Raw genomic sequence first — 14,289 nt, 5'->3', positions numbered from 1 at the left:
TACTATGTCACCTTACTGGCTTAAAAAATTCGCGCCACTTTTTTAATCCAATCAGAAGTAAAACCAAAACCAATCGTGACTCGTTCGCACACGTTTTCCCGCGCTTTGCGTAAGCTACGTGCAATTACTTCGAGTTTTGATTAGTTCACTGTTTTATCCGTGTCCCATTTTTACGGACTGGAAAAATTACTTTGATTTTGGCTTTCGACACCATACACTGCTCCTTGGATAACCAAAGGCAAAAGACATGTCTACGAATATCAAAAACGTTTTATTAAAATACACTTTTTAGGTATTTGGATTTATAATTTGTATAAGAAATAACGACAAGTAAATTGGCTATATTATACAATTTAACATGTTTCATAGATATGACGATGGATTAGCCCTAACGGGATGATATCCTTGGGCTTATTTTTGGCCCGTTCGTATACGATGGCTTGTACTCCGAGAGAACCGCTTGGGAACAAAATTGGCCCTCACTCGATCAGGCATGTCACGAAATCAGAGACCATTCGGAAGGGATCGTTGTGTGAGGAGCTGGACGAATGTACGCAAATCCGAAAGTTGTCACTTCATGTTAACTGACAGCGCAAGGGATTGGCGTTTTCCTTCGGGGTGGGATGGAGGGGGGGGGGGGGGCGTACGGAGGAAGGGTAGGCAAATACCACACAAAATAATTCCTGCATTGGTTTTTAAGAAGGAAGAAGTGTTCAACGAAACGAGACAAACAAATCTCCCGCTGAAAGACAAAGAAAATTCAAGTAAAAAATTGGGTCACGAGAAAGAAGTCGTTCTGAAAAATGGCCTATCCCCTTCTCCAAAAACACGAAGGTCTGTTCCTATTCTTAACACCCCTGAATCACTTCAAACGTTCGGCTTATAACTCAACTACTACCCTGAAATAACCCATGCATGACTCAACTGCATTACTTGTGCCGTACTGCTTAGTGTCAACCCAACATAAAGCATATGAACATAATTTTAAACGTCTTGTTGAATTTTCTTCTTCAGTACATGTATTTTCTTGTAGGTTTCGTGACAGTAACGGAGTAACGGCATTCCTCTGTTGGGGTTTGTGGACAGCGTGACCGTTTCTTCTAACAGAGCCACACCACACGAAAGAATCATTCAAATAACAGAAAGGCTAAAGAGCTGAACGGTGTTTGGTATTATGTATACTAGGATAACTACAGAGGACCATCAAAATCGCATGTGATCTAATCTGGAGGTTGCGTGGTATTGCTGTCTTGTGATTTGCAACGTTCTAACATTCTAAGCCTCTGTCATAAGCGAATAATTTGTCGTTTGTGTGATTTGGTCCGGAATAATAACGGTCCTAACCCTTCACTACTGCCAAGACACAAAACCTTGTGGCTCTATTCTTGGTAATCTTGTCACAATAAATCAACTGCCTCAGATTTCGAAGCAGAATTCTTCAGTGAACGCGCTTGATGTTCATATGCTTGGCGCACTTTACGGTCATACACCAAAGCCCAGTTTGAAGGCCAGCTCCACAGCACATTGGGGCACTGATTGGTGGTGGCACACGTACAACTCACGAGGATGCTCCCCTGGAAGAAGGCGCCTGAAAAAGCAAAGAGGAGCTTTTAAAATACTAGCTAAATACTGCTTAAATTTTAACTGTTTTTAAGCCACCTTCCTAAGAGCTGACCTAGCATTGGTAGCAATAAAAAGAAGTTTTATTAGATATAAAACAGTCCTCTTTTGAAGAAAGTTTCAGACAAGCAGCAAATCGAGTGTGTTCCAAAATTCGAAACCCTCGAAGACCCAATCAGAATGCTCTTTTTCATCAGTGACCACACAGACTCCTAGGAAACTCTGCCGTGATCAGAATAGAACTTCCCCTCAAAATGTCAATACAAAGTCAGACTAAACAAACTGATCACTAAGGAAAAAAATTTGAAAAAGATCATTCATTCCACTTTTTGTCCACGTACCCTATAACCCAGTACTTGAGGACTGAAGGAACTTTCTTCTGCTCCGCTGCGTTCTCGGGAGTCCTGTGAAATAGTACGCCATGTTCTAACACACCCTGCATTCCAGAAGGTGTAAATCGGCTTCGACGGTCACTGCGTTTTAAACGCTGGGAATGGGACAAAATAATTAAATGCAGTTAAATGCAATTGTTATACCTCCCACCTCAAATACGTTTTCGGACTGGAGGAGAACGTGTCACGTGTCGTCGGTCAAAACTCACTAACTCCCTAGGGCGAACAAAACTCACCAACTCCCTAGGGAAACAACAACTTGAACTTTCGACTCGCACGTGATCAGGTCGTGCTCCTTGAAACCGCGACATATTTGTGAGCCAGCCGGCGTCAAGCAAACGATTTCGTCACAGTTTTTCTCTATTTTTGAGTTGGGAGGTATAACAAAACACTTAATGACTGGTCACGCGGAAAACAGTGAGTTTTGTTTCCCCTCGACCTCAATGAACTGAGGGTCTCAGGGAAACAAAACTCACTGTTTCCCTTGGGGCCAGTCATTAAGTGCTTAGTAAACGGAGTTAACAACAAAGAGCGCCTCCGTTCCCGTACTGGTCAGCAGCGTTTGGATATATGCACGCACCAGGACTCCACGTGCTCCGCGTGTTAGCAGCCTTCACAGCCATAGCGTTTACAGTGAGCGTTGTTTTGCATGAGAGCACGTCTTCAAACATTCCCCTTCCCTTCCTTCCGCTCTTTCCACTGTTAATTTAGTGTGACGGGTGTCTGTATCCCCTACCACGTGGGGGCTCATGGCTCGGTTTCGTGGGAACGGTCTTCATCTAAGAGCTGGCCGCCAATAATGGAAACTCCTGGATGTCTCAGGCACCCAACCTCCATTTAGCGATGCAGTTGTTAATTAAAGTAAAAACTTTGTATAAATAAATAATAGCCTCCATTTGGCGCGCAAATGTGCTTGGATATTTGTCCGCAGACATTATGTTCCGAGAAGCGAACAGTTTCTTGAGAGTGAAGTTCGAAAAAAACTGTGATCTTCCAGGAACAGATAATGACCAAGGACAAATATCCGAGCATCTTCTCACGCCAAATGGAAGCTATTGTGTTTATTATCCTTCAAATATTTTTCGCAGCAAGCGGAATCTTTGGAAAATTGGACAACATCACTCAGATATTCATCAGTTTTAGCTGGGGCATATTCAGTCATGTGACGCGTCTAGACCAATTGCGTGCGTGCGAAAATATTTGATGGATTATAATGAACAGTACTGCATAGTAGCCTAACACTGATGTAATATAGGGACGGCCACACACAAGCTGACTTGAGAATCGACTCAAGTGGTCAAAGCGAGTTCAGAACTTACCTGTTTGTAATAAGGGGAAAACAATCTACGCATTGACAGACAAGTTTTGTGAAACGTGTTGAGAACCTCTGCGTGCACCGGCCCACCCGTGGAAGGTGCATCTCCGTCACTTGGGCACACTACAATGCCATTGAACGAGTCCCAGCTGACATAATGAAACAACGTGTTCTCTGTGCCGCCAGTCAACCTAAATCGCACACAAAACAAGATTTAGGGCATATAACTGAGAAGAAAGAATGCATTTGCAAAAGGGAGGAGGGCAAAACCACTACCAGCACGGTTTATAATGATTTTGAAACGTTTTAACACATTCCTAGATCATTTAAACTCACGAAGGCCCACTGATAATGGCTGGATTTCAGAACAGTACTATACTAGTGTCTGAAGTCCGAGTGAGAAAGGCAAACTATGTAAAGGATGGTAATAGAAGCTATGGTCAAAATTCAACTAGAAATTGGGTTAAGAGATGACTCTCAGCTGTACAGCCCATTCCCCACTATCTTAAGCTCTGTCAATACTCTTTCAATGCCTTAAACATAAATAGGTAGCAGAAAATATTCTACACAAAATAAAAAATGCTCTGGAGGGATAGCTTGCGATGAACTAGTATCCAGTACAGGGTAGGGGTGGGGGTAGGTGTAATAATCTCAGTCGTTTCAAGCTACAGAAATCGATAGGCTGTTTGAGTCACGATTCGAGCTTTACTTTACTTTCTACCAACACTTACTTAGCCGTAACCATCTGTGACAGGTCGGGAATGTTTTCCGGTAAGCTCTTCCTAAACGTGGCAGCAGAATTGAGAGAGAGCTGGGAACGGAGGGATCTCAGTTTGCCTTTGGTGCCGAAGCTACCTAAACTTCCGGAACTGTCCGAACCTTTCCGACGAAGCGTCGAGGGAACGCTGCCACTGTCGGAAGATTCGACTTCGTCTGTAAAAAAATAAGAGTGGAAAACATAGTTGTGGCACGGTGAGAGAAAAAACAAACCTGACACAGCACCTGGTTCAACTAAACGAAAAAAAAGAAACTTAAATTTCTTTTTACATGCATTTAGCACTGCCGAATAGATTTGTGTTTTAAAAAGCTCAAAAGCAAGAACAACCAAAGTGTGCAATCCAGTCCCGAAACTAAGAAGAGAAGCACAAAGTAACATAATTTGGGTTATTAGCCCTTCTTTTCTCCATTAAAAAAATTAAAAAAATAAAAACTTAAACTTTATTTACCCTAGGCAATGTTTATAACACAAGTGCCAGAGGGGCCGAGCAAACAACTGAAACAAATAATTCAAATTGAACATAACATTGTTAAGAATCCCAACTGGTCGCAGGCAAACCAGTTGGTTCTTTACAAGCGTGGCCGAGGATTTGAACTCGGGGCTACCGAGAAACAAATCCAGGTAGTGGTCAGAGCGGGACTCGAACCCGGGACCGCTGGATTGCGAGTCCGACACGCTGACCACTCGGCCACGCTGCCTCCTAGTAATCATTTCCGTCAGAATCATATCTAATAAAGTGTATTTGTTCAGGTAGACAGGGACAACAAAAACCAGAATACTTAACGCTCCATTGATTACTTAACTCCTACATCATTAAAATCAACGTCTTAAACTGACAATCCTTTACTTGACTACGGGTACTCAACAAAATTCAATGAATGCTGGTAAAAATACAAGGACTTTTCAACGAGAAAACCCACACGAAGTCTTTTTACTTTGGAGGACTTGTCAACTGAGGATATGGCAGTTTTCCAAGGGCTTTTCAGGTCCGTGCCGATAATAGGACATTGACTCCCTCTCTCTATCCAATGTGCAGAGCCTTTACTTTATTCAGACATGAAGCATTTTTGAGCCTTTTTGCACATCACCTTCACTAGTTTTCAACAAAAAGCTGGTACCAGCCTTAATGAGCGCCATTATATCACTTTACTCGAAGAGTACCTTGCAGTCTCAAGTTGTCGACACTGCTGTGTTTCTTCGGTGGGGTAGGTGTGTCCGACCCGCCCACACTTGATGAGGACTTCAGCAGTGATGGTGGATTAAGCAGCATCATGTCTGCTGACGCTAATGGAGGATTGTTTGGGCTTCTCAATCTGCAAAAATACAAATAACAAACATTGGTTGGATTTAGAGTATCTAGTTGATTCTCTTCCTAGAGACAGCGCCAGTTAACTCGAGGAAAAACAGATCCTGGTCACGATTATACAAGAACACTGCATTTCTAACCCCTAATTTTGGGAAACAAAAAAGGATATCTTGTTTGAATTCTTTGGATTTATGATTCATGTAACTTTTCCCCCAACATACGCTGTACCTAACTGTCCTGATCTGTATTTTAACAATTTGTATTAACTGATATTTTTTTACGTTATTCTGTTGCGCTTTTTTTGTTTGTTTGTTTGTTTGTTTTCTTTTGTTTTCTTTTGTTTTCCTTTGTTTTGCTTTGCTTTGCTTTGCTTTGTTTCATTTTGTTTTGTTTTGGTTTTTTTGGTTGTTTGTTTGTTTGTTTGTTTGTTTGGTTTTTGGAAGGGATTTTTTTGTTTTACTTTTTTTACCTCGATTCACAGACAGACGGGATGTCTAAGGCTTCAATCTGATGCAGTGTGTTCTTCACTTGATCCACGTAGTAGGTATCTGGAGGTGGATAGCCTTCAGCTCTGTGAAGTAAGGAGGAAAAACTAAATGGCATGTCTGGGAGCAAGTAGTTCATCGCACAAGAAAATGGTGGCGAGGTGGGACAAAACCCAAGTTCCCCAATTTACGCACAGCCTTCATCCTCAGTCACATTTTGGACTTCTTGTTCTATCAGAATTCTGCGGTGGAGTGCTTATAGACCAAATACAGTAGCATATCACGTAATTAAATGTGAAGAATTAAATCTTACCGTCTCGAGATGCCACCCGCTTCTAGCAGAACACACATGAGCCAATGTTTCTAAAATACGCACAAATGGAAATGATCCAAGTAACATATTCGTCCATTACTATTCAATCCGTGGGAGGAGTGGTTAGCTATGATTAGCGCCCTGGACTCCGGATGAAGTGTTCCAATAAACCCCTGGCTGGGGTCATTGCTTTGTGTTCTTGGGCAAGACACTCTACTCTTACAGTGGCTCTCTCTACCCAGGTGATGAAACAAGTATTGGTGAATTTAATCCTGGGGTAACTCCGCTATGGACTAGCATTCCAACCAGGGTGGAGTAAAAATACTCCTGTTGCTTTATGCTACAGTAACCAGGATAAGCTCTGGCAGTATGGACCTCGTGGCCCAATCCAGGCTTTACCTCTTTACTACTCTAGCTGGTAAACGCATGTGAGCTAACAGACTGTTCAAAAGCTCTCTCAAACCTTTGCGTTTTTGTCTGAACTTTTACATTTTAACTGGTATAGAAATTCCACCCATAATCTTGTATTGGTAATGGGAGTTCTTTTAATTTTGTTAAATTTCTCTCAGTGATATTGGAATGCACTCCCACCAAGAGATTAGGAACGTTTGTAAGTTTGCTTCGCGTTTAAACCCAAGTTGAAGAGAGCTTTTTTGGAATAAGAAGAACATAGGTTACTGTTTAACAAGATATGAACTCACCATGCCTACAATGAGTAAAAAGTATCTTGCAGTTGGTTCATAGTATTCCTCGTCCTCTTTCCTCCTACTTTCAGATCTGGACTTTTGTCTTCTTGATGGAAAAACCTAGAAACAAGATAGTGAAAGATATGAGAAGTGAAGGAACACTACTATTGATAATTTATCCCTTACTTTTACAAGCTTTTTCAAGGGTTTGTTTCCCTGAGCAAGGAGGAAGAAGGCCTACTTTTCCATTTCACATTTGGAGAGCATTTTATGTTTGAAAAATTCTGTAGAAGTGTATAAAACTGCCTAGAGATAGATTTCTATGAAGGTGGCGTGAAACACTAGGGAGAGTCCATAGCATAGTCCATAGCTGTCAAACAAACTTCTCAAACTCATTAATAATTCATCAAGTTTAAACAAAGGAAATCATGACCACGACGGTGTGTGGATATCTGATCTTAATTAGCATACATTTTTACAATTTTATTTCTCCGTTTTCTCCTTAGTTTTGATTTTGATTGAGAAGATATATCAAACACTCAAGATGGTGTTTGACCACATTTCCAAACACCTGGAAGTTCATCAAAAATACACCGCTGCGCATCATATTTTCAACTCTCTTCTCGGTGTTTGGAAATGTGGTCAAACACTGGTCTTTCGTGTTTGATATGTTACAACAAAAGTCCCTGAACCCACTGTAACGGTAGATATAAATTGCAAGCAAAGCTGTACAGTATCTAGAGAGTTTATGACCAGAAGAACTGTTTTCAAAATTTTGCTGTCCTGAATTACATTTTAATGTATGTCAGCTGAGAGGTTACTATCAAAGGACCTTGTACATCTGAGACCTTCAGGGGAGGGGCTTTCTTTGGGCTATGAACTGATTTGAAGAAGTTGAAAGAACTTTGCGGTTGACAACAGATACTGAGGGAACACTGGATAAAATAAAATACATAAATCAAATGACTGAACATGCCTACAATGAGTAGCAAACAATCTTGGCATACCTCTCTCCAGACCACCAGTTGACCAACTCTTTGCTCTGCACTCATGGCCAGTAAACAATGATATTTACAATATAATACAGCATCTTCTAAATCTTCCCTTGTTAAATGATTGGCCACTAAATATCCCTGCAATAGTGAAAATGAACATCACTGGTCAGTGAGACATAATCGCGTTGGAACATGTGCAGGAGCAAGTTATTTAAAGGGCGGGTAATGCTAGCCACCGGATAAATCACTATCCAGTGGATAAATGTTAGTAAAACATACAACACTATCCACTGGATAGTTATTTATCCAATGGATAGCCCTACCCACCCTTTAAACAACAATAAAGCTTACATGAACATGCCACGACTTGCTACAATTTTCTTGCTACAGTAGAAGGAAATAAGTTTTTATCACACTGCCTATAATTTTGGTCGCCTCCTTGGCATACATGTAATTAAACGTGACATGAAATGACAAGACAGGACTCAATCAAACATAACATCACATCTCATCACCTGACATGACACAAAACAGGCATGATGTGACATGACTTGACACAATACGATATGACAACGACATGACACAATGCATCACAACATGAAATGACATCACAATGGCATTATGTGATATGACATGACACAACATGATGCGGAATTACATAACTTCAAATGACATTGCATGACAGGAACTGACATCACAAGTACACAAGTTGACACTGTACTTGTCTAGGGGGCTAAAACATTAACTTGAATTAAACTACAGAAAAGAAATTATACAAAAGATATTCAAACCATATTATATGTATTTGTACATACATGTATACATATGTGGTGCAGTACTGCAGTATATCCATACCTTATAAAATATACTGGAACCTAAAATTGTATATAATCGTCTAATTTGAAAAAATTCATCTGCCTGTGAAAAAGAGGTACAACCACAACAGATGTTACTTATTTTAAACAAAGAGTCCTTTACATGTTCATTGTCATAACACTATCAGTTAATCACACCAATAATGCAAGTGGTAACTAAGACTGCCTATTTTTAGGTCACTTATCTTTATTTTATTCTGGCCCGTTAGCCCATGGGGACTATGAAGAAAAGTGAAGTGAGTGCCAGTTTTGTGGCAATAGCCTTTTTCACAGTTAGTTTTTCTCATTTGCATTACAAGGTGATCCAAAGTGGGCTGAAACTACAAAATAGCCAGAAATTGCCTTACATACATGCTAGATTATATTGTACATAATGCAAATGAGAAAGTTAATGGTGAAAAGGGCTATTGGCGAGTTGGAAAAATGCAAAGGATGGCAAAGCTTGTCATCCAGCAATTTTTTCTACAACAATCTTCTTAATTTTGAAACTTTCAATGACAAATGAAAATTAATTTAGACATCAATTTTTACTTACAAATTCTCCATAATCTGCTGCTTCTAAGTCATTGAGAGAGCAGTGAACATGAACCTTTCCAGAAAAAAGTAGAATGATATTAAATTTTGGCAGAAACCCACTATGAGTTTCAGATATTAGTTGAAAACTAATACATTGGTCGGAGTGGATGTACAATGAACACTGTGATGTAGCATGGGGGAGGCAAGGGAGAAGCTGCAGCAAATGTTGCAACACATACTACTGTAACATCAAATTATTTGTCTGCTTTCACTATGAAAGATTACTGTACATATACAGGACAAAGCTTCTACCTCTGCTGTCAAAGGTATATTCAGCCACTGGACACCAGGCAAAAGGTCTGGCAGCTTATTAATGCAGTCTTTTTCAGTTGCACCAGGAGGTCTGACAAGGGCTTTTTCAAACAGTAGAGAGAAAAGATGGTCTACACGTGCTTTGTTAAACTTGTCAGAGAATGCCCTGTCAGGGAAAGTGTGAACAACATCCAGTTAGAGTCAAATTACATGTACATTGTATCTACTGCGTACAGCTTTCACACCATACACCAAAAGAGAGTACTTTTACAATGGATTGAGTGCTATTTCATTGGTACCAATCGTACCATTGGTACCAATGGATGAGTAGAATGCAACCTTACTCAGCCTGAAGCCATCAGAAATATTCTAAGCCGCCACAATGAGATACATTTCACCAATGGAATACCAACCCTACCATTAATATTGGTACCAATGGATGAGTAGAATGCAACCCTACTCAGCCTGAAGCCATCAGAAATATTCTGAGCCCCCATAATGAGATGCATTTCACCCATGGAATATCAATGGTTTGAGTGCCATTCCATTTGACTCTGTTTGTTTGTATCGGACAACCCTCCATTGTTTGAGACATTATTATGCTTCTGTATGGCAAGATCAAATCTTCATTAGGTGATCACCATCAATACGAGTCTAGTGACAAGAGATATCAGTCTGCTTGGGTGTGTGATTTAGCAGACCTTCACATACAACTTTACTAATTAAAAGTACATAAAATGTACAATTCATACATGTACGTAAAGTTTTATTTGTCGTTGTTCTCAAACATGTTACAATACATATGAAATACAACTTACCTATGCATTGTTCCAAATGTGAGAGAAAGAATTTGAGTGATATCAGCAGCTACCTTCTGAAGTTGAACCAGAGGTATTCTGACAGAAGAGGTTGTAAAAACACAGTCACATATCAGTTGAAGATGTAAACAAAACGTTTTGGCCACTTAGTATCATTGTGTAAGTACAAATAGAGTCAATGTTAACACTCTAGTTCTTATGAAATTAACGCTATATAGTACTGTCTTATCACTACAACTTAGTCACGTTTATTGCTAATGCTTACTTTAAGCAGTGCCATTCATGAAATACAAAATGGAAAATAATACTAATGAAAATACAGTAAATTAAACTATTTATAAAATTGAACCAGATTCAAAGCTTCTCTGCCATGATCCAAGTACATGTACATGAAGAAGTACATGTAGAAGTACATGTATTATTAGTCAACAACTTCACAATGTCAATACCACCTACAATTACATGTAATTTTCATGAAACAAGCAACATTTCGCCACAACCATAGCCCTAACACGGGGTGAAATTAACATATACAGGAATACCCAACCACCTCTCACTGTCTCTCACTTTGGAGTAGAAGCATTCCTTCAAAATTCCTTAACTTCTCGTGATCATCCTTAATAAAAAGGCATCAAGACCCCATTAGACACTGCAAATTTCATGTTAGCTTTATGATACTTCATATACTTAAGTCTGACCATTCTGGATACACATATACCTTTCTGCAGGCATAGCAATGACCAGCACATCTCTGTCCAGCTTAGAATATACAACATGGACCAGCTTCTTGTCCAACACCAGCGTTGAGCTAAAACAGAATAAACAACACTCCAAAATACATCTCATGTCTTTAACATCATACCTTACCTTAATATTAAACTGTGCATATCTTTAAAATTAGACTTGGTTTTCTACTGAACTTGTTAACCAAGTTCTGTGAATGATGCAAAATAAGCTTGAATCATTACTGGCCATGCACACATTTGTCATCAAAAGAATTATTAATAAAAGCTGATTGCAAATACGTACCTGTTTGCTGTACTGCCAGTCACCGATGACATTAAATCACTCAAGGTCAGGAACATTCCCCTCAGTGCCACTAACTTTGTTGCTGCCTCTGATTTTGGATACTGGTACAGGATGTCCTAAGTGCAAGTAAATACACAATAACAAAACCACACAACAATTATTTTATTTAATAAGGCCATGTACAAATGTAAACGTAAATTATGGTTTGAAAGTCTCAGTTCTTCTGCCTTACTCCTTTCTGACATTTTTGCTCAATCTTTCAGGGTAGCAAGGTATAATCTATTTCCTTAGATTCTTTATTTTCAAATGGTATTCATTTATAAATGATACATAAAACTATGTAGTGATAAGTTACCTTATCAGGTTCGTCGTCATCCTCGCTGGATGTAATGGTTAAATACAAGGCAACATGAGGAATGTTCTTCAGGTCTGGTTTGGACGGAGCTGGTGCCTCTCCACTGATTAACTTTATAAGGTGGCTGTCATTCTTGGGTGGGGTATTCTGACGAATGACTGCAGACGCCAATTTGGGTTGGATTACTCTTTGTATGGTAAGAGTAATCTGAAAGTAAAAATATAATTACCCTGTAAGGCTCAATAGTTTTAATTCACTTTTACCATTACTGTTGATCCCACTCAGGGAGCATTGTATACATGTAGCAGGTAATGATTAGAGCACATTTGACTCAGTATTGAGGACTACCCAGGGACATTTTGTTGTGTTTTTAGGTTTTATGACTTAAACTCTCATGCTACCTCTATCCACACAAGAGATGAAATGGTATTGACAAATTTGTTAAGGTTGGTGAACTCTGCCTTTGAGCCCTGAAGGTGCTGGCATTTATCTATATACAAGTAGGGATATTCTATTCCTCCATTTATACACCTGGGCAGAGAGAGGCACTGTGAGAATAAAGTGGATTGTCAAAAAACACAACACAATGACCTAGGTAGCACTCAAATTCAGGCTGTTCAATACAGAGTTTAGAGCAGTGAACAATTAGCCACCACTTCTCTCACAAACTGTCATAAGGTAACCTTACAATTGCTGGCCAGGGAGTACTGATACCTAAGTTTGGGGGGTATACAAAAGATGTGCTCACCTCCATTGGGCCTGTGATGGCAGCAAGTATTGTGTGAACATTGCTGGAATTCAGATCCAGTTTGTTTAATGAAAGAAGGACATCTCCTAAACAAAAATTAATACCAAAAATACCAATAATTTGACACGAGACAAGACTGATTTAACGACAGTTCTTGGCCTGATGAGAATCAGAAATCTGACTTCCTTCAGTACTCCAGATACACAGATAATCCACAATGAAAACTGATTATAATGTACATGTAGGTTACATACATGTAGTTTGACAAAAACTAAACTTACTGAAAATGAGTAAGACATTTAAGATGATTTCCACAGAACATTCATGACAAGCAATAATGGCAAAATTTAAGTTACCAGAAAAACCTCATGGCATGGCAATATTTTGAATACATCTAAGAAGAACTTATCAAGACTTAAGCTCTCAAGCTGACCCCACGAGAGAAAACTGAACTTGAAGTTAGCCATATTTCAATTAAAACAGACGTTTCACATTATTTAAAAACACAATAACACACACTTTAACCATTCTTACGAGGTTTAAGATTAACTTACAAGAGAAATCATGCTTGAGAATTTTAATCGTCACTGGGGTCACTTAGAGAAATGAACTAAAGTGAGTTGTTTTAAAAAGTATTCCAAAAGTTACCATGCAATGAGTGAATTTTAGTAAATGATTTTTGCACTTATTGATCCAACTTTGAGCAGAATCCATCTTGATATTGATACCATATAAACAATTCATATACACTACATCACCATTTCCAACTGAACGTTGAAAGTAATCAGGCAGTTACTTTGGTTTTGGTTTTACTACGGTTTGAGATTGGCTGAATAATCTAATTGGCAAGCAATAAATTAGTGGCTTGATTTTGGTTATACAACACACAATTGAAAACTGCTCTATCTCAGCCAGCTAATTTATAGGTACAGTAAATGTACACTCAAACAACCAGTGGTCAAGAATGTTTTTTTTTTCCCAAACAATCCAAATCTATCACACACTTTGCTGAGACTGACGGTCGTGACGGATATCATGTACATACAGTATTTAATGTTGGCTAGTAATGTGAAATTTCTCTCTCCATCCATGTTCAGGTACATTTATTTCCCACATCACCATCGCTCTTAATGCCAGACATAACAAATAGAAGATATTACATGGCTGCATAGAGAAAAAAATTTCTCTTCAAGTGTTAAAGAATGTTTCACAAGTGGGCGCAGCAAATGAGTCAAATATTTTTCAACACAAGATGAGAAATTTAGTGTCTCTCCAAGTGGCCATGTAATGTTCTATATAGAATATTATGTGTAACCATAGCAACAGTGACCTTTTGACATGTGAAGATAACATGATATTTTCACGTGTGAAGATATCATGTTTTCCCACAAAAGTTTACCTGGTATTTCATTGGTTAACTCATGTAATAAAAGTTCTTACTGTACTTGCATGTGGGCAAATTCAAAAATCCAGCCTTAATCAATTAGAGATGTTACCCATGTTACATAAATCACTATAGAACTACCCTCTCTACCATGAAGAATTCTTTGTGACACATCTCACAGGAAAGAGAAGGGGCGACTTTGGGCTTCCAAACAAAGAGAGATGCCTGTTTGACCATAAGGAGTATCCAGTTTTACTCAGCCAATCAGAAAAATGTATTAAATTGAGCACGAATGAAGAAAATGATTTATTACATAATATGCAGGTTGTCATGCTGTGTTGCAACTGCTCAATAGTGAAAGG

The 14,289-nt window shown here is 39.1% G+C and overlaps 1 protein-coding gene across 6 annotated transcripts in view; it reads right to left on the bottom strand.

Moving 5' to 3' along the window:
• Window positions 1–252: 252 nt before the first annotated feature.
• The window catches only part of LOC110055604 (protein inturned-like), a 34,451-nt gene continuing 20,414 nt past the window's right edge, over window positions 253–14,289 (bottom strand). For all 6 annotated transcript variants that reach the window (XM_089272688.1, XM_089272687.1, XM_089272689.1 and 3 more), the window contains 17 exons: window positions 12,544–12,629; window positions 11,796–12,002; window positions 11,441–11,556; window positions 11,130–11,219; window positions 10,412–10,489; window positions 9,594–9,759; window positions 9,301–9,354; window positions 8,746–8,808; window positions 7,903–8,028; window positions 6,911–7,015; window positions 6,210–6,259; window positions 5,881–5,982; window positions 5,267–5,418; window positions 4,059–4,260; window positions 3,332–3,518; window positions 1,962–2,107; window positions 253–1,588 (listed from right to left, as the gene is read on the bottom strand). In XM_089272688.1, the coding sequence (XP_089128814.1) occupies window positions 1,483–1,588; window positions 1,962–2,107; window positions 3,332–3,518; window positions 4,059–4,260; window positions 5,267–5,418; window positions 5,881–5,982; window positions 6,210–6,259; window positions 6,911–7,015; window positions 7,903–8,028; window positions 8,746–8,808; window positions 9,301–9,354; window positions 9,594–9,759; window positions 10,412–10,489; window positions 11,130–11,219; window positions 11,441–11,556; window positions 11,796–12,002; window positions 12,544–12,629 (2,036 nt within the window). In that variant the 3' untranslated portion in view covers window positions 253–1,482. The remainder of the gene's footprint in view (window positions 1,589–1,961; window positions 2,108–3,331; window positions 3,519–4,058; window positions 4,261–5,266; window positions 5,419–5,880; window positions 5,983–6,209; window positions 6,260–6,910; window positions 7,016–7,902; window positions 8,029–8,745; window positions 8,809–9,300; window positions 9,355–9,593; window positions 9,760–10,411; window positions 10,490–11,129; window positions 11,220–11,440; window positions 11,557–11,795; window positions 12,003–12,543; window positions 12,630–14,289) is intronic.

Source organism: Orbicella faveolata, unplaced genomic scaffold (genome assembly GCF_042242905.1).
Source record: "Orbicella faveolata isolate gen_17 unplaced genomic scaffold, um_ofav_v1 contig_35, whole genome shotgun sequence".
NCBI lineage: Eukaryota > Metazoa > Cnidaria > Anthozoa > Scleractinia > Merulinidae > Orbicella > Orbicella faveolata.
The sequence above is the reverse complement of the archived record's forward strand: the minus strand, read 5'-3'. Positions and strand labels throughout refer to the sequence as shown.